Here is a 27,426-nt window from a genome sequence, read left to right as displayed (position 1 = left end):
CATGGTGACCTTGGGGATAAGAGGCCCCTGAAAACGCATGCAAAATGTTTGACGTCTGTCCTGGGGAGAGGTCCACAGCTTTTATCAAATTCTCAAACTGGTTAATCTTGTAATCAGAGCCAGGGACTAGCTAGACACTTTTCTGGCGATCACAGAGCAACAAGAAAGAGCTCCATTTTGTCATTTTTGTTTCTATTCTATAATAATTTCAATATTCTGGATTCAGATCCCAGAGTGCTTTGGTAGGTCTTCTGAAGTAGCAATTAATTCTACCTCTATTTTGCAGATAAGGAAACTGAGGTTCAGAGAAGTAAAGTAACCTGCTTAAGATCACACAGCTGGTTAATGCTAGGTTTGGGGTTCCACGTCACATCCATCTGACTCCAATGGTCTCTGCTCACACAAAATATGCAGCTTTTTTTAGGGCAGTTTGTGATTTTTGGCTGACAGTGTAAGCTGATCATTTGCTATGACTTATCTCTAAGGACATCATATGTCCAAGTTTACTGTGACCATCCTAATTTGTGCCTTCTGTCCTGGCATAATTATTAACAGCAGCCTTATCACTTTCAAAATTGCCCTGGTTTGGATTTTATAGGGTAAGCCAATATATCTGCTGTGGATCTGGAGGTTGCTATAAACTGAGGCTCTCACTGTTCATTTTCTCAGACTGGAAATGGTGCTGTTTCATGTGAGGAGAGGGAGGCTTCCCCAGCAAGGTCTTTCCAAGGTTATGAGTTTCTCATTCTGTGCAGAGAATATCCTGTGGACTTGGGTACGTGGGTGTTGATCCACCTCCTCCCCACATCAGTTTCAGTTGGGAGCAGACAGAAGGGGAAGAAAAGCTGGGGGGTGGGGGAGTGGGGGAAACAGAGGGAGATAAAATAAGGGGGCAGATAAAGACATGCCTCAAGGAAGCAAGGGTGTTGGCCAGGGAGAAATGGAGAGATTGGGGCTAGAACCAGTACTGCTGAGGCAAAGATGCTATCTCTTGGATTTTATACCATGGGGGTGGGGGGGGGGATAGGGGATGTCATTTAAAGTGACCTTCATAGATTAAAAACTCGGAGACATCCCTTGAAACCTTTTTCACTCCAGGTAAGTTTCTAGTTAGCAAGGTCTTTGGGATCCTCTGGTGTTTTGTTTTTAGTTTGTGGTTACATCATCATAGGAGCTGCTCTCTTGTTTTTACAGATGTTTCATAATAATGGTGAGGAATGTCCAGCTACCATTGACCAAGAGCAAGAAATCAGTTCAGGCCTTTATGGGGTGGGTTAATTTTGCAGGAACTGGCACCCACCTAATTTCCCTCTTCCATACCTAGTCTAATACCTGGCCTGACCAGTGAGTCTCACACTTTCCCACTCAGTTTGCCAAACCCAGTTCAATGAAACCAAAAGCTCAACAGAGAGAGGTGGTTGCACTGTGAGGCTGTGGTTGCATTGTGAGGCTGTGGCCCTGGCTAAGACACTTGACCTCCCTGAACCTCAGTTCATTCACCTGTAAAATGGGAATGACAATAGCTACCTTTCCTCCTTTGTGATGTGGACCAGGGGAGCCGGTAAATGTGAATAAAAATGGAAACAATAAAGGAGCTTTTTTAATAACAAGAAAGAAAAGTTGAGTGAAGTTTCTGGATTATTTAAAATGAGATAAAGATAAGTACAGTGTCTGCTTTTCATATGCACTCTTAGATGCTTTTTTCCTGAGGAACCAGTTTATTCCAGTCCCTGGTCCCCATATGTCTGTGCACTCCCTGCCGTGGAGCCCTGCACAAGGTATAGTACATCTCCAGATGGAGTCCGGATGAGTTCTCAGGGGGCACTGTGAGGGTAACCACCTTTAGTGTGGGAAAAGGCTATACAGGGCTGTGGAAAGGAGCCTGACACAGCAGGAGGGGAATGTGAGTGCTTGCCCACCCAAGGATTCCCCGAAGCCTGTGAGCCATCTTCGTGGGGAGGGAGCCAAAGCCCGGCTGCAGGTGACTCATGGCGTGGGGCTGCCAAGCCGACTCTGTTTTCCTTCCAGGTCTGGACCCTGCAGGCCCTTTATTCAATGGGAGACCTCCAGAGGACAGATTAGATCCCGGTGATGCACAGTTCGTTGACGTCATCCATTCTGACATTGATGGTAACATTCCTTGTGGGTCAGTGACCACCCACACCCTCACCCCCAGACTCCCAAGGAGTCTCCCGCTAGGGGGATTGTCATGCAGGGGTGGATCAGGTTCCTCTAGATTCCCTCTTTTCCTACCGGGCAAGTTTCCAAATCCACAAGAATACTGAAGGGAAGCTGCTTTAATGCAGGCACCCAGGATCTCCTGATGGAGTAGAGGTGCATTTCCCATTGTCTCCTGTTATTTTTAAAGTGATCATCTTGACCAGTCAACGACAGGCTGATTTGCATACCATGTGGACAAATGTTTCCATAAGTACAACTGGGTTTGGATGCATGATTCCCTGTTTTTGTTGGTTCTTTGTCATTATTTCCTTAAGCTGAAAGATATGTTTAAGTGTTGTATCTCTCCACACAGAGCATTTCTGAATCACCTATAGGTCTCTAGCCCTCTGTGGATCTTCCTGGCTATTTCTATCTTTTATGGTGTTGATTTCATTTCTGGGATTGGGTACATGGCTTGGGGGTTGGGCTGATGTTACAGATGGGTCTTTATATCCAGATGTTTGGGAGAAGAGCTGGAGTAGGAACTTGGGGGAGGGCTGAGGGGACAGACCATAGTGGACACTTAATAGTACATCTCCTTTGTGATACAACCACCTGAAACACCCTTGACTGCCTATTGTGGGCACTCTGGTGTGGTATTCAGCAATTGTTTGCCTTAGAAGAAGTGTCTCTGTGAAATAGCTGTGTTCTTACTATGCAGTTTGCAAAGTATTACCTTACTTAGGTGCAGTACCTCAATGTTATTTTAATGTTTGACGGCACAGAATAATTTATTTTTTGTTCTTGGAGAGGGCAAATTTTGAAGGAAAAATATCTTTGCAGTCAAGGCAAAAGGTTTGACTGCAAAAGGTTAAAGGTTTCTCCTACTAAGTAAAGGTTCATTTTTTCCTGTTTCTTATTCATTAAAGACTTACACACATGTAATTAGAGGCTCAGGAAGCACCTAGCAATGAGTGTTCCAGCCAAATATAAACAGGAAACATATCATTTTATCAGCCATGCAGTGAATGAGTGACCAAACTCTCTTACAGTTTCAGAAATATGGGAAGTAAATTCTGTTACCAGCTTCATAGTCTCCTACTTGGAAATCACTGCTTTCTAACTAACTATCTGGCTAACTTTGGACAAAATATTTAAATAGGTTTAACGACAACAACAGCAGCAAAGACAAGAATGAGACAATCTCTGCCTATATCCTAAACAGGCAAATGAGCTGTGAGATGGGAAAAGTTCAAAGCAGTATAAAAGCCTAGTATATTGCCTTTTAGCACTGGGCTACAGGGAACCATTAGGAAACATAGACTTCTACCCAAACGGAGGATTGGATCAACCTGGTTGCCCCAAAACAATATTTGGAGGTAAGTGCAGATACTTTATATTTTGTAAAATAGTGGTTTAAAAAAGGCGTATTTTAAGAATCTGATATCATCCTATGTGAAATCGTTTTTAATCAAAAACAAATTTCCTGAGAAGATAGAGGTGGTATAAATATAAATTATAAATTAAACATTATTACTCAAATATACTACTTAAAAAAAATAACCATATGATTAAAAGCGATTTTGAATTCTCTCTCTCTCTTGAAAAGGTGTGTCTTTGACCTAGAAATTACACATTTGGAAATCTCTCCTAGAGAAATAATGGAAAATGTAGACAAAAATCAGAGTGAAGATATTCAATATGGCATTGTTTATAATAGTTAAGTTTTTAGAACTAATCTAAATGTCCAACATAGGAGAATTATTAAATAGTATGGTGCATCCTACATAAAGGAATGTAATTCTTAAAAACCATATTGTCAGATTAATGAAAATGCTTACAATATGATGTTAAGTGAAAAATACACAAATTATACAGTATAATCCCAATTTGTTTTTTAAATGTATATTTGTACATGTGTAAGTGCAGAGAAAAACACTAAAGATAAGTGCTCCAAATAATTATTAGTGGTGATCTCTGGATGTTGGATTTCTAGGTAATTTTTGCATCATAATTTGCTATTATTTTTTATTTTCTAAATGAGCATGTGTTAGTTTTATAACGAGAAAAAACTCACAAAACAAAAATGGGTATGGAGGGCAACATTAAAGTGTGGTGGGGGACAGAATTAAAAAAACCCACCCTGGGCTTCCCTGGTGGCACAGTGGTTAAGAATCCGCCTGCCAATGCAGGGGACACGGGTTTGAGCCCTGGTCCAGGAAGATCCCACATGTTGCGGAGCAACTAAGCCCGTGAGCCACAGCTACTGAGCCCGTGTGTCATAACTACTGAGTTCGCGTGCCAAAACTGCTTAAGTCCATGCTCCTAGAGCCCGGGCTCTGCAACAAGAGAAGCCACTGCAATGAGAAGCCCGCGCACTGCAACAAAGAGTAGCCCCCGCTCGCCGCAACTTGAGAAAGCCCGTGCACAGCAACAAAAACCCAACGCAGCCAAAAATTAACAAAAAACAAAAAACAACCCTCCCGCCAAGTGCTCTGAATCTGTATTTCACCATTGTTAGAGACAATTAAGCAATCATGGAAATAATTCTAGAAAAAGATGATCTTGTTCCAAAATGGTAGCTGTATATGGCTCCATGGGAATGATGTAGTGTTTGAAAATGATCCAGATGAAATGACATAAGTAGGGCCAATCACATTGTACCATAAATGGTGTGTATTCAAATCCTGTCCTGTGTGCTGTAATGTAACTACATCCATGAGCAGCCAAAGATAATGTGCTTTGCTTACAAAGGACATCCTCTGTAGCATTATTAACTTCATTGTTTCTGCAAGTGGAAGTTCCAGGAACAATAATTAAATGTCGACTTGTCAGATTTTACTCCAGTCCAGCTTGGCCCCATGCTTCTCCTCTGTCACCCAGTTTCTTTCTTTATGTCCTCCACTGATCTCTTCTATGGGCATATGTGGACTCCGGAGAAAGAAGAAACATTGATCTGACTCCAGCTCCCAGTGCCTCTCCAAACTACTAGCTCACAATCACAACTCCTCTTTCCATGGGGTTCACTGTCTGCTATTGAGATCCTTACCTCCTTTGATTACCCATCTTTGGGACCCAGTTCCTGTTTCTGAATGACTTCATCGTCTGACCCATCAACCTTCTGATGAACATCTCTGATGTTTTGTACTGAAGTCCTTCATCAGCTCCAACTCTTCTGATGGCCACCTCTGTGCCTCATCCGCTTCCTCTCTCACCATCACATCACATGGCACCCACCAAGAATTAACTTGAGGCTTGTGTCTCACCTCTTCTTGCCCACTTACAGCTTCCAGTGCCACCTCCTATTGTTCAGCTCCTCTCACTTCACCGTTCACCTTTGGAGCAGAAATGGAGCCCCTGCCACTTGTCTGCTCTCATGAATGCCCTGTGCACCCCCAGGCCCTTAGGTCTCTGCCATGTCAGCCCCCATCTTTGCTTGGGCACATTCTGGAGAAGTCATGGAGTCTTGCTGATCAAGTACAAGGTCCAGGCAAACTTGTTAACTTCTCCATGGCCCCCAATAATGCCAGAAAAGCCTCATACGCATCTCTTGCGGACTCCCTATGGTCACTCCTCATGCTTCTATTCCAAATACCGACCCAGCTATAAACCCTCACCTCTTAGAGCTGAGCTAGATTTGACTTTTGTACCTAGATCAAGGTCCCACCCGAAGGAGCCATTTTATCTATCCTAACCTTAGATCACAAAGTTGGTCTTTACATTCATTTCCCCATCTGACCCAAGGTGGAAGCATCGCCCCATCCTTTTTCACAACTATCTCCTCTCCTTGCCCTCATTGGGGATCTTCCTCTACAAGTTGCTCCCCAATGCCGTCTTTCTCTCATGTATTTACTGGTTTAAATGTGCTTGCCTTCTGCTGAAAACCTCTGGTGGATCTCTGACTACCACTGACATTTCCTCTTCCTTTCACTGACAAAGGAAGGACAAGGTTAAGTCCTTTAACCTCTCTGAGTCTCAATGTCCTGCTAGGTAAAATGGGGGTAATCATGCCTATCTTCTTGTCTCCTGCCATTTGTCAGCATGAATCCTGATCTATTGGTTTTATAAGGATTAAATGGAATCAAGTACATTGAAGCTGTTAGCACAGTGCCTGATGTAGGGGACATGATAAATTATGTGTATAAACAATATGCAAGGCACTATTTATTACTAAATGCTACAACGGCTCTGCTCTTTGATCATTCCTTTTACAACCCAGGAATGCAGTATTTTAAGTGTGACCACCAGAGGTCCGTGTACCTGTACCTGTCTTCACTGAGAGAGAACTGCACCATCACCACGTATCCCTGTGACTCCTACCGGGATTATAGGAACGGCAAGTGTGTCAACTGTGGCATATCACAGACGGAGTCCTGCCCACTTCTGGGTAAGTCCAGCAAGCAGTTTCCCACTCTGATGAACAAAGAGCTAATTTCTGGTAGAATCCTAGCACCATTTTACCATCTAAAAATGGGCCCGAAAATCCTGTGTTTTTAAAAAACTTACTTAGTTTTTTCTAGCCAATTTGTTCTGTGAAGTACTCTGGGGTCTCCTAATAATAAAGAATGTTAGAAAGGCAATCTATATAGGATTTCATCCAGAAGGTAGTGCCACCTCCCTGTATACTTTATTCTAGCAAGAAAAAGAAGGTTCCAGAAGACTTTCCAAGCTCACCCAGGCACAGTCACCTTACGTAGTCTGCTCCTGTGGGGACAGGATCACTCTCTCCAGGCACACAACCTCTCTGCTGGGGGAGGGTTTGGCAAAGCGACCCCTCTAACAAATTGTGTCTGTAAATGCCCTCATGCCACACTCTGGTGCTGTGTGCATGGACACATACAGGGGTGGGCTGGGGTAACAGACACCATGGAGACTGCTTGGATATTTGCTAAGCATTAGTGGAAATATTCTGGGTGGTGGAGACTTTGCAACTGGATGGTCATGAGAATTCTCTAATTGTACCCAAAGGAAAGACTCAAGTTAACATCAGGGCATGATATAGACAAGGGGTTCTCAGACTTGACTGTGCATTTGAATCATCTACGGAGCTTTTAAAAAATACTGATGCCTGGGTTCCGCTCCAGATCAGTTAAGTCAGAATGTGGAGGCATTCTGACTTAACTAGCAGTGGGGACAGAGGAGAGAGAGAGGCCCCAGGGATGGCCCTCAGCCTCATTCCTGTAGGCACGTGATGAAGGAGGACATTTCCCTGCCTGCTGACAGAGTAACACAGCAATTCCAAGTTCTCTGCACTTCAGGGGCCCAATCACAGTTCTTCAAGGAAGCACATCGCTTTCCGAAAGTGATGCTGTTCTAGGTATAAACCTGAATCTGTTTTAAATAATCTAGAAAATGAATTGCTGGAATATATCAGTGCTATTTTTAGTCTACCCAGTGTGTGTCACTCCCCACAATCCCACCCCTGCTACTGAGGACCAGGGCTGGTGATGTAATGTCAATAGATAGGGGGAAAAGCCACTGGAGGGTCCTTTGGCAAGTGGGTACGTGGGGGATTGTCTCGATGGTGGTGGCAGTCAAACCCGCTGTTCTCACTACCTCCTCCATTGCTTTTACATTTATATAATACATGTTAATGTTACACTTTTCTGACTTATTTTATAGGCTACTATGCTGATAATTGGAAAGACTATTTAAGGGAGCGGGATCCTCCTATGACTAAAGCGTTCTTTGACACAGCTGAGGAGAAACCCTTCTGCAGTGAGTGGTGAATGTGCTTGCTTGCTGTTGCCCAACTCTTCTAGTTTTGGAATGGCTGAGTCTCAGCTTCCTGGCTACTTCTTGGCAAATGAAGGCCATGGTGAAGCATGGCCTTTGGAGTTGGAAGGACCTAGGTTGAATCCTGACTCTCCTACATAATAGCTGTGTGACCAAGACATTTAACTTCTCTGAGTCTCAATGTCCTGCTTGGTTAAAAGGGAGATAATCATGCCTATCTTCTGAGTTATAAGGATTAAAAGCTCAACAAATCATAGTTGTTAGCTTCACTGGATGGCCATTCTAATCACTAAGATCTTCCAGAAAATTTGCTCGAGCCCCAAGAGATGTGAAACTGTGGTTAGGAAAAATCAGGTGTCAGCCACATCTATGGGCCAGTTCCAGCTCCAAAACTAAAACAATGACCTTCTAAAGACATTGAGAGGTTGGGTATTCAAGATGGGAGCTAAATGGGGCAGCAGATGATCAGATGCCCCGGGAAGCAAGTAGGAATTTTCCTGGGCAGATGTACATCTTACAATCTTATCCCCCTTTTCACTTTTCTTGGGAGCAACCCTTATAAAAGAGGTTGCACATCACCAGGTTTCCCTCCTTCTTTGGAATCAGGAGTGGCAGCCCAGGGTTTGGTGTCTGCCCAATCCAAATGGGGCAAGCCCCTGAGTAATAATGGGCCATGAAATGGCAACCCCATGGCTGACCTTATTCCCTAGTGGGACTGTCATTTCCCTGAGCCTCTTTCCCCTTCTCTGCAAGTCTGACCAAGAGATAGCAAATCTGACTATCATGGTGGGATCCCCGTCTTCCCAGAGCATCCTTGACCTTCGGGAGCAGAGAGTAGGGAGGAAGAATAGTTCTCTGGATACGTTACATGCTCTCGTTTATTCAGTAGGAATTAATGGATATCCATAGGTATTACTGCTGGGATTACAAAGAGGAATAACCATCCCTTCCTAGTTACCATGGTAGTATATTTTAGCTTTTTTAAAAACCCCATAAGACATTATACAGGCAATATTTGTACAGATGTACACATATGTTTATCACTTTTTGGTTATCATTTTTCTTACATTTTGTAAATAAAGTGCGTTAACTAATGATGAGAGAATACCAGAGCATGATAAGAGCTCTGAGAGAGACCTGACTTAGTCTGAGGGTCAGTGAAGGCCTTCTGGAGGGAGTGCATTCAGCTGGAACCTGAAGGATGAATTGGCAAAGGGGGCAAAGTAAGAGTGTCCAAGGTGGGGAAAGGCCCAGAAGCAAGAGAGAGCATGGCAGTGCAGGTGGTGTGGCATGACTGGGGAGGAGATGAGGGAGGCTGGGTAGGCTGGTGGACATGGCCCAGATTGAGGAAGACCTTGACAGCTGTGGAGGGTCTCTACATGGCCCCCTATTTGGTTTATTCTAAAATGGGCAGGGATTGAAGTGAACCAATCATACTTGGCAGTAGGCCATGAGATTTCAGTCGATAAGGTGGAAACACTGATCCAAGAGTGATGCCTACACGTGGCAACTGCATACCACTGAGTCCTGCCATCACTCAGGCCATCTTTACCAAAGAGAATAGAAAAAAATATTAGAAAATTCTGCCCTGGATCTTTGCAGAAAAACTAGAGGAAGAGAAAAGGAGACTCAGTTATTAGGGAGGTTGGGTTTTTATGAATTGAACCTTCAGGAAAGCAGTTGGTAATATTCTTCTCTTACCATGTTCTCTCCCTGTTTTGTAGTATATCATTACTTTGTGGATATTATAACTTGGAACAAGAACATAAGAAGAGGATCCATTACAATCAAATTGAGAGACAAAGCTGGAAACACCACAGAATCCAAAATCAATCAGTAAGTTGGGCTGGGATTCTTTGCAGCTTGCTATTTCCTTTTTTGCTCAGAGAAATTAAATCCCAAACATATCTACTTTTTAATTATAGGTTTGTATGCATCTTTGGGGATATATTGCTAAGTTACTTCTTTTTTTTTTTTTTGCTTAGTTACTTCTTGTGGCTCTTGATCTTTCAGGCTCTTTATAAATGGAATTGGTACAGGAATTTTTTTCCTTCTTTCTTTCCTTCCCTCCCTCCCTTCCTCCTTTCCTCCTTTCCTTCCTTCCTTCTTTCCTTCCTTCCTTCCTTCTTTCCTTCCTTCCTTCCTTCCTTCCTTCCTTCTTTCTCCCTCCCCCTCTCCCTCCTTTCTTCTCTCCTCCTTCCTTCCTTTGCATAAACATTTAATTTCAAAAGTCATCCCTGCTAGCTATAAATGATTTAAACAGTAAAGAAGTATGTAACATAAAAGCACAAACCTTGCCCCATCCCAACAATCCCATGCCCAAAGGCACCCACTCACATACACATGTTTCTGTTCTTTTCTGAGCTCATAATATGCATATATACATAAATATATTTCTGACACTCAGAAAATCTAATTTGCAATAGAAAATTGGAAACACCCTAAAAATCCAATGATGGGGAAATTGTTAGTTCCCATATAATAAAATAGTATTCAAACACTGAAGTTATTTATAAAACATTAAATGAAATGCTTATAATGTACTAAGTGAAAAAATGCAGGATATAAAATTATATAAAGTATAAAATTAGCTCAACACTGTAAAAATAATGAAAAAGAAACATGACAAAACATGTTAGATTGCCCCTTGGGTGGTAGGAATGTGAGTGCTTTTTAAAGTTTCTCTTTACTTTTCAATTTGCTGTGCTGTTGTATATATATAGTTTTAAAATAATGAATATTTTTTTTTCATGTTACATTTATAATCCGGAAAAAGGGAAAAAAACCCCCAAACCCTTTAGTGTAAGCAAAGGAATTTGAGGCTCCTTCCATTCATTTACTTAGGAGATGTTTCCTGGGTCCTATTATCTACTAGACACTTGGGTTGTCTCTTGGCCTCATCCATAGAGTACCATGTAGATGGTCATCTGAAACTGGCAATCGCCTTCTGGGCTCACTGTGTAGATAAATAAGGAAGGTGTGGGTGCGGGGTTTGGAAGTGACTTTTTTTTGGCTGCACCGCATGGCTTGTGGGATCTTAGTTCACTGACCAGGGATTGAACCTGGGCCCTCAGCAGTGAAAGCGCAGAGTCCTAACCACTGGACCGCCAGGGAATTCCCTGGAAGTGACTTTTTTAAATGCATCCTTGGATCATAATAATAACAGCCTTTGTTTACTGAACCAAGCACATTACAGAAATTGGTTAATGTAATTCTCACTAAAACCCTGTGAAGTGGTATTACTATCCCTATTTTTTTAATTAATTTATTTTATTTATTTTTATTTGTGGCTGTGTTGTCTCTTCGTTGCGGTGCGTGGGCTTCTCATTGCGGTGGCTTCTCTTGTTGTGGAGCACGGGCTCTAGGCGTGTGGGCTCAGTAGTTGTGGCTCGCAGGCTTCAGTAGTTGTGGCTCTCAGCCACTAGAGCGCGGGCTCAGTAGTTGTGGTGCATGGGCTTAGTTGGTCCGCGGCACGTGGGATCTTCCTAGACTAGGGCTCGAACCCATGTCCCCTGCATTGGCAGGCGGATTCTTATCCACTGTGCCACCAGGGAAGCCCCTATCATCCTTATTTTATAAATGAGGAAACTGAGGCTCACAGAGGGCAAGTAGTTTGGCCGATATCACACTCCCTTCAGCACCGATGTCCCCAAACCCATAGTGGGGCAGCATTTTCAGGGAGGGAACCACTAAGGGGCCGCATCTTGAGAAACCAGCCTCAGGTAGTTTATAGCATCAATGAGGAAGGTGGGCAGAGACCTCATCTGGAGAGTCTAAGAAACAGCAGGGGAGATTGTGCAGTTATATGAGGAGCACTCACTCAGCAAAATTTGGGTATTCGTGCCAATAATTGGTTACATATTTGCTTTGCATATGTCTTAGAAATTTGAATTTCATATAGCGAATTTCTCCCAAGTAGGAATTCCTAAAGTTGGAGGCTTGTTTCTTGATTAAGATAGAGACCTTAACATCTTTATTTTAGTCATGTTTAGTCATTCCTATTTTAGTCATGTTTGTGAAAAAGTCATCACTGATCAGAGAATATATGGGAGAAAAGGAAATAGTTGTTCTATTTCATGGTAAGATTATGGATACTTTTCTCTTTTTTGCCAGGTAAACTTGAACATTTTAGTGTTTAGTATTTTTATGATTTAAGAAAATGGAAATAATAATATTAGAATATGTACCCTGAGCTTATTCAGTCTTACCAGTCTATGGGTTACAAATGAAGTCACATTCAAGGATATTGTCTGCCTGTTGACTCTCCCTGTATATGTGTTTTAGATATATTTCTTTTTTTTAACCTTAAAAAAATTGAGATATAATTCACATACCATAAAATTCACCTTTTTAAAGTTTATAATTCAGGGGGTTTTAGTATATTTACAAAATGTGAAACCATCAGTACTATGTAATTTCAGAACATTTTCGTCATCTCAAAAAGAAACCCCATACTTGTTAGTAGTAATTCCCCATTCCTCCCTCCTGTCCAGCCCCTGCCAACCACTAATTTGCTGTCTCTATAGATGTACCTATTCTGGGCATGTCATATAAATGGAACCATACAATATGTGGTCTTTTGTGTCTGGCTTTCTTTAAAAATTTTATTTATTTATTTATTTTTGGCTGTGTTGGGTCTTCGTTGTTGTACGTGGGCTTTCTCTGGTTGCAGCAAGCGGGGGCTACTCTTCATTGAGGTGCGCGGGCTTCTCATTGTCGTGGCTTCTCTTGTCGTGGAGCACAGGCTCTAGGCACGTGGGCTTCAGTAGTTGTGGCATGTGGGCTCAGTAGTTGTGGCTCACGGGCTCTAGAGCCCAGGCTCAGTAGTTGTGGCACACAGGCTTAGTTAATCTGCGGCACGTGGGATATTCCAGGACCAGGGATCAAACCCGTGTCCCCTGCATTGGCAGGTGGATTCTTAACCACTGCACCACGAGGGAAGCCCTTGTGTCTGGCTTTTTTTTGGATTTGCATGTTTTCAAGATTCATCCATGTGTAGCATTCATCAGGACTTCGTTCCTTTTTATGGCTGAACAATATTCCATCGTATGAATATTCTACATTGTATTTTGATCCACTGACCTCTGGCCCAGATGCACCACTGTGCTCACACATACCACATTTTAAATATCCATTCAGCAGCTGATGGATATTTGGGTTTTTTCCACTTTTTGGCTATTATGAATAATGCTACTATGAACATATATGTACACGTTTTTGTGTGGACATATGCTTTCGTTTCTCTTGGGTATATACCTAGGAATGGAATTTCTGGATCATAGAGGACTTTGTGTTTAACCTTTTTAAGGAACTCCCTACCAAGTTGTTTTCCAAAAGGACTGCACCATTTTACATTCCCTCCAGCGATGTACGAGAGTTCCAGTTTCTTCACATCCTTGCCAACACTGTTATTGTCAGTCTTTAAAAGTTGTTTTTTCTTTTTAATCATGATAAAGAAGCATACGATAAAAAACCCCATAAAGTGTACCAACTTAATCATGTTTAAGTGTAAGTTCATTCGTAAGTATATTCACACTGTTGTGAAACAGCTCTCCAGAACCTTTTCATCTTGCAAAATCTGAAACTCTACATCTATTAAATAACAATTCCCATTTCCCCCAGCCCCTATCCCCTAGCAACGACTATTCTACTGTTTTAATGAATTTGACTACTTTAGATACATCATATGAGTAGAATCATACAGTATTTGTCTTTTTGTGATTGACTTATTTCACCTAGCATAATGTCCTCAAGTTTTGTCCATGTTATAGCATGTGACAGGATTTCTTTCCTTTTTAAGATTGAATAATATTCCATTGTATGTATATATCACATTTTGATTATCCATTCATACATGTCTGTCTTTTGTTACAGCCATTCTTGTGGGCATTACATGATATCTCACTGTGGTTTTGATTTGTAATTTCCTAATGATTAATGATGCTGAGTATCTTTCATATGCTTGTAGACCATTTGTAGAGCTTTTTGGAGAAATGTCTATTCAGATCCCTTAGCCATTTCTTTTCCTTTTAAACAGACTTTATTTTTTAGAGCAGTTTTAAGTTCACAGCAAAATTGAGCAGAAAGTACACAACTTTCCCACATACTCCCTGTCCCACATAGGCACAGCCTCCCTCAGTACCAAAATCTGGTACCAGAGTAGTACATTAGTTACAACTGAAGAATCTACATTGATATGTCATTATTACCCTAAGTCCATAGTTTACATTAGGGTTCACTGTTGGTGTTGTGCATTTTCTGAGTTTTGTCAAATGTATAATGACATATGTCTACCATTATAGGATCATGGAATAGTTTCACTGCCCTAAAAATCTGTGCTCCCTCCCTTTTCAAATCTATTCATCCCTCCCTCCCGCCAACCTCTGGCAACCACTGATTTTTTTTTTACTGTTTTCATAGTTTTGCCTTTTCCAGAATGTCATGTAATTGGAATCATACAGTATGTAATCTTTTCAGATCGGCTTCTTTCACTTAGTAATATAAGCATTTAGAGTTCCTCCTTTTCTTTTCTTTTTTTTTTTAATGGCTTGACAGCTCATTTCCTTTTGGCACTAAATAATGTTCCATTGTCTGATGTATCACAGTTTATCCATTCACCTACAAAAGACACCTTGGTTGCTTCCAAGTCTTGGTAGTTTTGAATAAAGCTGTTATAGACATCTGGGTGCAGGTTTTTGTGTGCCTTACCCATTTTTAAACTAAGCTAATTATCTTTTTATTGTTGAGCTGCAAGAGTTCTGTGTATATTCTGGATACAACTCCTTTATAGTTTTAGGTCTCACATTTAGGTCTTTCATCCATTTGGAGTTAATTTTTGCATGTGATGTGAGGTAAGGGGCTTCTACTTCATTCCTTTGCCTGTGAACATCCAGTTGTCACAGCATCATTTATTGAAAAAATTCTTCTTTCTCCATGAATTGTCTTGAGACCCTTGTCTAAATCAATTGACCGGGAACGCCCAGGTGGTCCAGTGGTTAGGACTCTGTGCTCTCACTGCCGAGGGCCCAGGTTCAATCCCTGGTCGGGAACTAAGATCCCACAAACTGCACAGCATGGTCAAAAAAAAAATTCCATCCACCATAAATGTAAGAGTTTACTTCTGGACTCTCAATCCATTCCGGTGATTGATATATCTTATCTTTATGCAAGTACCACATTGTCTTATAGCTTACTGTAGCATTACTGTAGCTTTATAACAAAATTTGAAATCAGGAAGTATAAATCTCCCAACTTTGGTATTCTTCAGAACTGTTTTGTTATTCTGGGTCTCTTGAATTTCCATATAGATTTGAGGACCAGTTTGTCAATTTCTGTGAAAAAACAAAAGAGGCAGCTGGGACTTTGAGAGGGGTTGTCTTGAATCTGCAAATCAATTTGGGGAGTACTGCTGTGTTAACCATAGTAAGTCTTCCAATCCATGAACATGGACATGGTATCTTTCATTTATTTAGGTCTTACTTAACTTCTTTCAGTGATGTTTTATAGTTTTCAGTGTACAAGTCTTGCACTTTTGTTAAATTTAATCCAAGTATTTTACTCTTTTTTGTTACTGTAAATTGAATTCTTTCCATAATTTCATTTTAGATTATTCATTGATAGTGTACAGAATTACAACTGACTGATCTTGTATCCTGCAACCTTGCTAACTCATTAGAGGACTCAGTAAGATGTTCTATGTACAAGATCAGGTCATCTGCAAATAGAGATAGTTTTACTACTTTCTTTCCAATCTGAATGTCTTTTTTTCCCCCGCCTTTTCTTGTCTAACTGACCTGGCTAGAACTTCTTTCTAAGCTGAATAGAAGTGGCAAGAGACAGCCTTGTCTTGTTCCTCATCTTTGGGAGAAAACATTCAGTCTTTTAATATTAAGTACATATTAACTTTTTTTTTGTAGATGCCTTTTATCAGGTTAGGGAATTTCCTTCAATTCCTAGTTTCTTGAGTATTTTTATATTGAAGGGATATTGGATTTTCTCAAATGCTTTCTCTGCATGTATTGAGATAACCATTTGGTTTTGTCCTTAATTCTATTGATATGGTGTATTAAAATAATTGATTTTTGCATGTTAAATCCACTTTACATTCTGGGATAAATCCCACTTGGTTAAGGTATATAATCATTTTTATATTTTGCTGGATTTGGTTGGCTAGTTTTATTTGACTTTTTTGAATTTATATTCATAAGACATATTGATCTTTAGTTTTCTTTTTGTGTGTGATGTCTGGTTTGGATATCAGGATAATACTGGTGTCACAGAATGAGTTGAGAAGTGTTTCCTCCTCTTCTATTTTTTTTTTTTTTTTGGAGGAGTTTGTGAAGAATTTGGTGTTAATTCTTCTTTAAATATTTGGTAGAGGGACTTCCCTGATGGCGCAGTGGTTAAGAATCCACCTGCCAATGCAACGGACATGGGTTTGAGCCCTGGCCCCAGAAGATCCCACATACCGCGGAGCAACTAAGCCCATGTGCCACAACTACTGAGCCTGAGCTCTAGAGCCCGCGAGCCACAAGTACTGAGCCCATGGGCCACAGCTACTGAAGCCTGCGTGCCTAGAGCCCATGCTCCGCAACAAGAGAAGCCACGACAATAAGAAGCCCGCGCACCGCAAGGAAGTCCCAACACAGCCAAAAATAAATAAATAAAAAAGTGTTAAAAAAAAATTTGGTAGAGGGGCTTCCCTGGTGGCACAGTGGTTAACAATTCGCCTGCCAATGCCGGGGACACGGGTTCGAGCCCTGTCTGGGAAGACCCCACATGCCGCAGAGCAACTAAGCCCGCGTGCCACAACTACTGAGCCTGCACTATAGAGTTCACAAGCTACAACTACTGAAGCCCGAGTGCCTAGAGCCTGTGCTCTGCCACAAGAGAAGCCACCACAGTGAGAAGCCCGCGCACCCCAAGGAAGAGTAGCCCGCGCTTGTTGCAACTAGAGAAAGCCCGCGTGCAGCAACAAAGACCCAATGCAGCCAAAAATAAACAAATAAATAAATAAATAAATATTTAAAAAAATATATATTTGGTAGAATTCACCCACGAAGCCATCTTGGCCTGGGCTTTTCTTTGTAGGTTTGCTTTTTGTTTTTAATTGTTAATTCAGTCTCTTTATTATAGGTCTGTTCAGATTTTCTTTTCTATTTCTTCTTTTTAAAATTTATTTATTTTATTTATTTTATTTTTGGCTGCATTGGGTCTTCATTGCTGTGCCCGGGCTTTCCCTAGTTGTGGTGAGCGGGGGCTACTCTTTGCTGTGGTGCATGGGTTTCTCATTGCGGTGGCTTCTCTTGCTGCGGAGCATGGGCTCTAGGCGCGTGGGCTTCAGTAGTTATGGCTTGCAGGCTCTAGAGCGCAGGCTCAGTAGCTGTGGCGCATGGGCTTCGTTACTCTGCGGCATGTGGGATCTTCTCGGACCAGGTATCGAACCCATGTCCCCTGAACTGGCAGGCGGATTCTTAACCACTGCTCCACCAGGGAAGTCCCTGTCGTGTCTCTTTTTTTTTTTTTTGCGGTACATGGGCCTCTCACTGTTGTGGCCTCTCCCGTTGCGGAGCACAAGCTCCGGACGCGCAGGCTCAGCAGCCATGGCTCACGGGCCCAGCCGCTCCGGGGCATGTGGGATCTTCCTGGACCGGGGCACGAACCGTGTCCCCTGCATTGGCAGGCGGACTCTCAACCACTGCGCCACCAGGGAAGCCCTGTCGTGTCTCTTTTAAAAATTCCTTTCTTGAGAGATTTTGTTCCTGTAGTTTTTACTGGTTGTTATTCAGATAGCTGAACACAAGCCTTCAGTTTGAGAGGTCCCCTCAAGCACCAGAATGGACTTTTCCTCCTCATGACAATTTTCAATTTGAAACAGCAAAACACTCTTGGGCTGCAGCATCAGGGTGATATTCTGGCTCTTCCTGAGGACATTATGGGAAGTCAGGCTCTTCTGGCCACATGTCCCCCTTCCCTAGAACAGAAGTACTCAGTGGTGGACTTCCTCTTGTTCTCTTTCCTTTTATGGTCCATTATTTTTGGGGTTGGTGCCTTAATCTTTTCTCACACCCCTAGGCAGTTTGAAATTCCACAGTGAAACCTGAGAGTGACAGTCACCGGCAAGTGCTTGCCAGGTTGCTTGAGTGTGGTAGTCCGCGCATCACATTTTTTACATGTAAGCACACGTTTGTATGCTCTTTGAGAATTCTGAGGAGTCTTTGGTAGGTTTTAATCGTTCCAGTCTTCTGCATTTTTCCAGTTCTTTTTGCCGTTAGCAATCTGGGTCCCATCAGGGTCTGGTGCAGCGGGGAGGCGGCTGCCTGCTCCCTGCCTGCAGAGCAGGGGTGCCCCGGGCACGCGGCTCCGCTGGGAAGGTCGTTTTGGTGGTCCCATGTCCCAGCACTCAGTCCTGCCGGCCTCCTCACTCGCACCCAGCCCGGGCAGGAGGCGCCCCTTCCCTGCAGCTGCTGCGCAGGCGCTGTGTGGAGCCGGCAGCTGCACTGCCCCACCCGCCAGGATCCGTCCTCCCGCCCGCAGCTGGCGGCCATAAAGCCTGCACCCCGCAGCTTCCCCCCACCCCCCTTACAAATGCCTTTATTATTATTATAATTATTTCACTATGTGCGGGAATTCTTTGAGGATCTGAGGAGTAGATTTCTCCAGAAAGATTTTGCGTTTGCCTGTCAAGTTCCTGGAGATACCATCCATCTGAGACCACTTTAATTTTTAAACTTGAGGTTTCTCAGACCACAAGTAGTTTGAATTTAGCTGCTGACCCATGTGAAGGGCACTCAGCCCCCTAGCTCCTCATAGCGCCAAGATTCGAGGTGGGGACTTTCTGTCACCTGAGGTGGTAGAAGGTTGTTTACTTCAAATTCATGTTTAGTTCACTCTTCCCCCAGAATTCTCCTATTCAACTCCCGATCTTGAGGGGTCCATAGACTTTGTTTCATGTCCTACTGCACTGCAAGGCCATGAAAATTGAAGCTCAAGGTTACAAAGTTTCAAAAAAGACCAACAAAAGGTGATTTCAGAATTCCTATCTATTTGGATTTCTGCTTTCACATATTTTGAGGGTTTCTCAGTATTCTTTCCTTTCTTCTTAGTTCAGTGCAATTTAAAAGGTTTTTTGTTTTGTTTTTTGTTGTTTGTAATTGTATCCACTATTATGAATGCTTTCAGGGTATTTAGTGCACCATACTGCCAGAACTCACAGTTCACTGTCTCTCACTCTATTTACTCTTGTATGAACCCAACGCTTGGTTAGTGCCTCCCCATGTATTTCCAGACATCCTTCTAGGAGGAAGAGAGCATCTTACCTCTACTCATGGACAACCCTGATCAGCTCCCGATCTCCTTTTTCTTCTCCCGCCTTCCTAGTACCCCCACTGGGTTCTGCCATCTGCAGGTGGCATCACCTTCTCCTGGAGTCCCTGCCCTTTCCTGATTCCATAGCTGCCCTTGGAGAAGTGGGAAGGGATCCCTTTTTCTCTTGCTACACTCTGATCAAGAGAGAACCAGAGTGGTGCTGCTTATAAGCCTCTTTGGTTAAACCACTCCTTTCCTATTAGCTTTTTTTTTTTCCCTCTTTATTGTGGAAAATTAAAGTTTACAGAAAAGTTGCAGTAGTACTAAGAGCCTTTTCTTTTTCTGAACCATTCTACAGTAATTTCCAACATGCTGCCTCATCAACCCTAAGTATTTTAATGTGTATTTTCTACAAACAAGGATATTCTCCTACATAACTACAATTGACCATCAAAATAAGAGAAATAATATTGATACACTACTACCGTCTGATCCTGAGACCCCATTCTAGTTTTACTGATTGTCCTGATAATGTCCTTTGTAGCAAAGGGATTCAATTCAGGATCACTGGCTGCATTTGGTTTTCCTGCTTCTTTAGTCTTCACTTTGGAACAGTTCTTCCGCCTTTCCTCGACTCTTTTTTTTTTTTTTTTGCGGTACGCGGGCCTCTCACTGTTGTGGCCTCTCCCGTTGCGGAGCACAGGCTCCGGACGCGCAGGCTCAGCGGCCATGGCTGATGGGCCCAGCCGCTCCGCGGCACGCGGGATCCTCCCAGACCGGGGCACGAACCCGTGCTTTCTGCATCGGCAGGCGGACTCTCAACCACTGCGCCACCAGGGAAGCCCTGCTCGACTCCTTTGACTTTGACACTTTTGAAGATTACAGGTCAATTATTTTTGGCATGTCTTCAGTTTGGGTTTGCCTGATGTTTCCTCACGATTAGGTTCAGATTATGCATCTTTGGCAAAGACACCACAAAGGTGATGTAATGTTTGTCTCAGTGCATCCTATTAGGAGGCTCACAATTTCGATTGTTTCATTAATGTGGATCAAGCAATTAAAGTGATTTCTGCCAAGTTTCTCCACTTTAAGGTTACTATTTTTCCCTTTGTAATTAGTATTTTGTGGGTAGATACTTTGAGACCATGTAAATGGTCCATTACTCCTCAAACTTTTACCCACTGGTGTTAATGTTTTGTGGTTGAATTATTACTCTGATGGCTGCCATATGGTGATTTTTCTAATTCAACATTTAGGAAAGGCATTTTTTCTCATTTATTTATTCATTTATTTGTTTCATGTCCAAATATATCAATACAGACTCCCAGATTTTTTTTTTTCAGACTCCCAGATTTTTATATTTTATCAATGGGGAATTATAATCAGTTACTATCATTATTTATTTTGATATTCAAATTGTCCCAAATCTGGCCAGTGCCTTTTTTTAATGCATTTTTAATTGTGGTAATAAAAACATAAGATTTACCATTTTAATCATTTTCAAGTGTACAATTCAGTAGCGTTAAGTGTATTCACATTATTGTGAAACAGATCTCCAGAACTTTAAAAAAAAAAATTATATATTTATTTGGCTGCGCCAGGTCTTAGTTGCGGCACACGGGATCTTCTCTGTGGCATGTGGGATCTAGTTCCCTGACCAGGGATCGAACCCAGGCCCCCTGAATTGGGAGTGTGGAGTCTTAACCACTGGACCACCAGGGAAGTCCCTCCAGAACTTTTTCATCTTGCAAAACTGAAACTCTATACCCATTAAGTAACAACAGACATTTCTCCCTTCCCCCACTCCCTGGCAACCACCATTCTACTTTCTATTTCTATGAATTTGACTACTTTAGATATGTCATATAAGTGGAATCAAACAATATTTATCTTTTTGTGACTGGTTTATTTCATTTAGCATAATGTCCTCAAGGCTCATCCATGTTGTAGCATGTGATAGGATTTCCTTTCTTTTTAAGGCTGAATAATATTCCATTGTAGATACAAATCACATTTGTTTAATCCATTCATCCATTGATGGACATTTGGGTTGCTTTTACCTTTTGTCTATTGTAATAATGCTGCTATGAACATGGGTGTGCAAATATCTTTTGGAGACCTTGCTTTCAATTCTTTTGAGTATATACCTAGAAGTAGAATTGCTGGATCATGTGGTTCTATTTTAAATTTTTTGAGGAGCCTTCATACTGTTTACCACAGTGGCGGTACCATTTTACATTCCCACCAACAGTGTACAAGGGTCCCAATTTTTCAATATCCTTGTCAACACTTGTTTTCTGTTTTTGTTTTTTTCACAGTAGCCACCCTAATGGGTGTGATTCTATATTCTTTTGAACATCTCCATCACTCTTTGAGTGTTTCCTTACTTTTGGCACACATATTGTTCCAGGATCACTTTGTACTTTCCCTGCCCTAGCCCTGGAATCAACCATTTCTCCAGGGAGCCCTAGTTCCATTTTGTGGAGACAGTATTTAGAAACCAAAATCTGGGCAACCTTTTGGATTAGTTTTACTTGTGGCACTTCTGCTCTGCACAGTGAGGCTGGGGTGACAGGCACCTCCTCACCCCATCCCGACCTCCAAACTAAGGATTCATTCCTAGAGCAATCATTTCTCTACAGCCTATTCTTGCAGCTCCCCAGAGGGACAGTACCCAGGTGAATCTCCCTAGTGGATACACCTTAGGCTTAATTTGGGATTCCAATTGTAGGAAACATCTCCACACACTTGGAAAAAAAAGTATTGGAACCTGGGTTGTAGCTGTTTTAAGGTTTCTCTTGAGGGCAGAACTGAAAAAGTATATGCTTAAGCACAACTTCTAAATTAGTATCTAGGGACTTCCCTCGTGGTCCAGTGGTTAAGACTCCACGCTCCCAATGCAGGGGGCCCAGGTTCGAACCCTGGTCAGGGAACTAGATCCCACATGCCGCAACTAAGAGCCCGCATGCAGCAGTGAAGATCCTGCGTGCCGCAAGTAAGATCCAGCACAGCCAAATAAGTCAATAAATATTTAAAAATAAATAAAAAAAGAACTTATAGGGCTGCTTGCATTAAAAAAAAATAAGTTAGTATCTAGTCTGGCTTAAAAATATACCTGTGCATCTAGCAATGCAGTTTAATGGAAAGACCATAAATTTGAACTCAGCCAGAACTGGGTTTTAATCACTGCACTGCTACAGAGAAGCCCTGTGACCTGGGTGAGCTTCAGCTTTGAAAGCATCTGTTTCCTTGTTTGTAAAATGAAGACAATAATACCTTGCAGAATTTTTCAGGGGATTGGAGAAATGTGTCAAGAGATGAGGATGCTGTCTGGCCTATAGTAGGCAGCGCATACCTTTCCAATGTCACAGCATCTCATCAGTCAGCAGCTTCACTTACGCAGTCCCTTGGAATCCAACGGACTTTGCCCGTGAAAGTTGGCTAGTGCAGGCTATGGGGTCAAATGGCTACTTGCTGATGAGTGATTTTGTAGGCTTCAAAACTGTTTTCTTTCATTGGTAATTCATATCCACTTAAAAATATATTATTTCTTCCTTCCAGTGAACCCACAACATTTCAGAAATACCACCAAGTGAGTCTGCTTGCAAGATTCAATCAAGATCTGGATAAAGTGGCAGCCATTTCCTTGGTGTTCTCTACAGGATCTGTAACAGGCCCAAGGTACAAGCTCAGGATTCTCCGAATGAAGTTAAGGTCACTTGCCCATCCAGAGAGGTGAGCTGAGGCAACGTCTGACAAACCCCTGTTTTCCAAAGATGTTATTGGTTCCTGTCCAATCTGCTTGGTCTTAACGTTTTAACAGGACTTCATCAATCACAATGAAAGAAGTGAGGGGTTTTCCAAAACTAGACTTGATAAAAATAAGTTGCCCAGTAATCCAAGAAAAATTTACTGGTATGCACTTAAAGACAAACGGTCCAATAATCCAAAGAAACAATGTTGTTATATGCTTAGAGTTACACGATTCCTCCCTAATCACTCTACCCACGCTGCTTGCAAGCTGATAATTTGTTGTAGAAAAGAAACCCTCATATAATTTGGCAAACTGATAAAACACAGCCTAGCATTAAAAAAGGTACAGATAATTTGGAATGTTTTATTCCATTGATACAGGATACAACTACTATATCAATGTTAAATTTGATAACTGCACTGAGACTGTGCTTGTTCTTAGGAAATACACACTGAAGTATTAAGGGGTAAACAACCTATTCTCAGTTGGTTCAGAAAAAATAAACTGCATGTGTGTGTGTAGAAAGAGAGAGAGAGGCAGAGACAAAGAGAGGGAGAAAGAACAAAGCTGTGATGGTATGTGTGTTTTGTGAGTAACGCCACTCCTACATATATTCCTAGTGTTCAATCTGTGGACAGAGACAGGAAATGATGTGAGCAGTTACTACTTTATGTTTATAAATTCCTTTTTCCTGAAGGTTTAGGATACCTCAAAACATTTAATAATACAAGTTTTTTTTTTCCTAAGAGGATAGTCATTACATCTTTTTTCTTTTTAATTAATTAATTAATTAATTAATTTTTGGCTGCATTGGGTCTTTTTTTTTTTTTTTTTTTTTTGTTATATGATACGAGGGCCTCTCACTGTCGTGGCCTCTCCCGTTGCGGAGCACAGCCTCCGGACGCGCAGGCTCAGCGGCCATGGCTCACGGGCCCAGCCGCTCCGTGGCACGTGGGATCCTCCCGGACTGGGGCACGAACCCGCGTCTCCTGCATCGGCAGGCGGACTCTCAACCACTGCGCCACCAGGGAAGCCCAGTTATTACATCTTAAAACTGGGACTTTTAAATACTTCTTTCCCTGATTATCAAAGGAATACATATTCATTTTATAAAATCTGGAAAGTACAGAAAGTGTTAGGAGGAAGAAGAAGAATACCACGGATAATGTCATTATTCAGAGGCAACCACTGTTAAAATTTTTGGTTATTTCTTTCTAATCTTCTACTTTTTTTTAATCATTTATTTATTTATGGCTGCATTGGGTCTTCGTTGCTGCACGCAGGCCTTGTCTAGTTGCCGTGAGCGGAGGCTACTCTTTGTTGTGGTGCACAGGCTTCTCATTGTGGTGGCTTCTCTTGTGGAGCATGGGCTCTAGGTGCACGGGCTCAGTAGTTGTGGCTTGCGGGCTCTAGAGTGCAGGCTCAGTAGCGGCGCACAGGCTTAGTTACACCGCGGCATGTGGGATCTTCCCGGACCAGGGCTTGAACCCATGTCCCCTGCACTGGCAGGTGGATTCTTAACCACTGTGCCACTAGGGAAGTCCCTTTCTATTTGCTTTTAAACCTAGTTGAAATTATATGGTAAATAAAATTTTACACCCTGATTTTTTTGCTGTTGTTGATGTGGCTTTGCTTATTTAGCACAAGCATTTCCCTAGAACATTAAAAATAATTGCTAAATAATTTTATATCTGAAAGAGATGATATAATTTACTCTACTAGAATGGGGTATTTTTATTATTGTATTGACGAGCATATTTCATCTTATTTTCACAGGCCCCAGTTGTGTCGCTATGATCTTGTACTGATCGAAAATGTTGAAACAGTCTTCCAACCTATTCTTTGCCCAGAGTTGCAAATGTAACTGTTGTCAGGACACCCGGGTACCAGTAACATCAAGAATGCTACAACTACAGGATTTTTAAAGCTTCACCTCGCCTTCTCCTCAAGGCATAAAAAGTACGGAATAACCAGGGTTTTTGTTTTGTTTTTTTAAAATCATGTCCTGTGGATGTCATATTGCAAAATATCAAGTGATCCTGGATTATGAAACAGTCCTGGGAAGGGAGCCCCTAAATAGGGCAAGTCAGAAATAGCCAGGCTCCTGACGGCGCAGCGCCTTGTTAGGCTGTGTCCTGGGGCCTCATTTGTTCCGAACTGTTGGTTCTGCTGCCTGTCACTTGGGCATTTCTGCCAATCACAGTGGCCAGGCAAGCATCTTAAGGGAAGGACTGGCTGGAGACATCACTTTGGACTCGACCCCATGTTCTCTGTGCCAGATCCCTCCGGGCTCTGCACAGAGGGGGAATGGCTTCCTGCCTTGTTTAAAGTGGGGCTAGTGCAGGAGGAGGTGGGGACAGACCAACAACCAAGAAGGCAGCTGCTGGGACTAGTGGATGAGGGAAGAAGAGCAGATGAAGCAGTGGGGCAGCCTTGCTCACAGGGACAAGGGATAGAGTGAGAGGCAGGAGAGAAAAAGCAGAGCTTGTTTTTCACTTAAGGTGAAGAAGCATCACTTTACATGCAACCCTCATCTGAAGCAATACTTAAGAAATGTTTTGTTTTTCTTTATCACCAATGTAATCTGTACTTGTTGAAGGAAATTTCAAAAATGCACGGATGCAAAATGAAAATATGCTATCCATAATCCCACCTGTTAGAGGTAATTAATGTGAACCTTTTGGAGCGATGCTAAATAACTTGTTTTGCCAACATGTGAATTCAAAGCACTAACCGGTCTGCTCTTGGCGCACCCGAAGCTCCCAGTTTGAGGAATTCTCAGGCTTCCCTAGGAAGAGGTGCGATCCATGAATCTGAAATGACAACAGCAGCCAAGTCAAGAGGCCCTCCCAAGGGCCAAGGTTAGAGAGGTCAGATGCCCAGGGTGGAGACAGAGCCAAAGGGGTGGACACCACCCATCCCCCAGCCGTGGCCACTGCAGGAAGGTTCCTGGGATTCCCGAGTCATAGGTTCACTAACCTCCTCCCCGTCCAAGTGACTGCTCTCCTACTGCTTTTTGTGTGGAGAGCCGTATTTTAAAGAAACAGACTCTCTGTTTCAAAAATGATGGAACTCTGTGAATGTAATCCAGCGTGGCACACTTGATTTATACCTATATAGCAAATCCAGAGTCTGTTTCACTTAAGTGAGGGATGCCTGCAGCGAATGTCTGAACTCTGAAAGGAGGAAGGCTCAGCGAGGCTCCTGCCCACTTGCACATCTTTTCAGCCTTCCTCCTTCCACGTTTCCTCAGCAGTGGTGGATACAGAGATCCCGGTGCTGATAGGTCCTGATTTCTTTTTTAGAGTTTTATTGGTCCTGTATTTTGATTAGCACAGTCACTTCTTTGTGCTCTTTGCCTTCCTTGGTAAGCAGGGGATCAAAACAACATCAAGAAAATGCCAGGAATAGCATTTCTATCAATGTATAAGCTCCTCAGGCCAGTGGGTGTCTCTGAGCTTCTCCTGCTGGCGTCTCCTAGCATGGTGCCCGGCTCACTGGGGAGTGGGTGGGTGGGTGGGTGAACAGATAGATAAATGAAGGAATAAAGGAAGAAAGTTTGTTGCCTGGAGTGGAGGTGAATTCAATGTGTTTCATGTAACAGTGATCAGGTGAAATGAAGGCAGTTACAGGTGTGGCCACTCTCTTCTCACAATCTTTCTCCCAAGGCCCCTGGAACTTTCCTCTCTGTCTCTTGTTACCCTTGCCTCTCTTCCCTTCCTTTTGTCAGTGTATTTGTCTAAATACCCAACCCAAGATGCAATGAAACTGCAGCCTACCCTGTTCCTTCCTGTCTTCACCAATATCTCCCACTCCATGTTTGGACCTTAGCTGGATGGTCCAGGGGAGTCTTCCTGGCCCTCATTTCTCCACAGAGCCCACTGGACCTGTCCTTCCGTAGCACTGTTCACTGTTTAAGCTGCGTTTATTTACATTTATGGGTATGATTATTTGATTACTGTCTGTCTGTCTTCTCCACTAGGCTGCTCTGCCAGGCAGAGGCCGTGTGCCTAGTGTGGCGCCTACAATGCAGTCTGTGCTCAGGAAATACTGATTAAATGAACGCTCCCCATTACCTTGTGAGCCTTATGGAGCCATGTTCGGTTGTGAGGAAAGACTAGGCCTCCACCCCCAGCCACAGCCCATTTCCCTAGAGGTGCCCACCCTTCGCTGCCTTAGACCTCTCTCCCAGGCACCTCTGTTACTCTTGTCTCTGTTATCTCTGGAGGCCCACTGCCCACTTCCCAGGCTCCCTGGGAAAAAGAGAGTTTGGCTTTTGCTTTCACTCCTCTTTGCAACTTCCAGGTGGTCCCAATACCATCCTTTAGCAAGCCCACCTGTCCTGAAGCCTAGGAGATTTTGCTCTCCCCAGCTCCTGTTTTTGCACCTCAGCTAAAACCCTCCAGGACCCTCAGGCATCCCTGGGTGACTCCAAGCCGGGCTTGCTCTTCCACGACTCCCTTCCACCA

General features: G+C 42.7%; 1 protein-coding gene across 2 annotated transcripts in view; it reads left to right on the top strand.

Moving 5' to 3' along the window:
• Positions 1-26,456, top strand: part of LIPH (lipase H) — a 45,528-nt gene extending 19,072 nt beyond the window's left edge. Inside the window, exons 4-10 of one of the 2 annotated variants that reach the window (XM_079923151.1) lie at positions 2,029-2,130; positions 3,450-3,539; positions 6,380-6,547; positions 7,783-7,878; positions 9,621-9,732; positions 22,765-22,938; positions 24,734-25,638. In XM_079923151.1, the coding sequence (XP_079779277.1) occupies positions 2,029-2,130; positions 3,450-3,539; positions 6,380-6,547; positions 7,783-7,878; positions 9,621-9,732; positions 22,765-22,938; positions 24,734-24,821 (830 nt within the window). In that variant the 3' untranslated portion in view covers positions 24,822-25,638. Of the gene's footprint in view, positions 1-2,028; positions 2,131-3,449; positions 3,540-6,379; positions 6,548-7,782; positions 7,879-9,620; positions 9,733-22,764; positions 22,939-24,733 lie in introns of both variants that reach the window. The other variant, XM_079923152.1, reaches the window with a different exon arrangement.
• The last annotated feature ends 970 nt before the right edge of the window (positions 26,457-27,426 follow it).

Source organism: Stenella coeruleoalba (genome assembly GCF_951394435.1).
Source record: "Stenella coeruleoalba genome assembly, chromosome: 5".
Lineage (NCBI taxonomy): Eukaryota > Metazoa > Chordata > Mammalia > Artiodactyla > Delphinidae > Stenella > Stenella coeruleoalba.
This window is presented reverse-complemented; position numbering and strand designations above follow the sequence as displayed.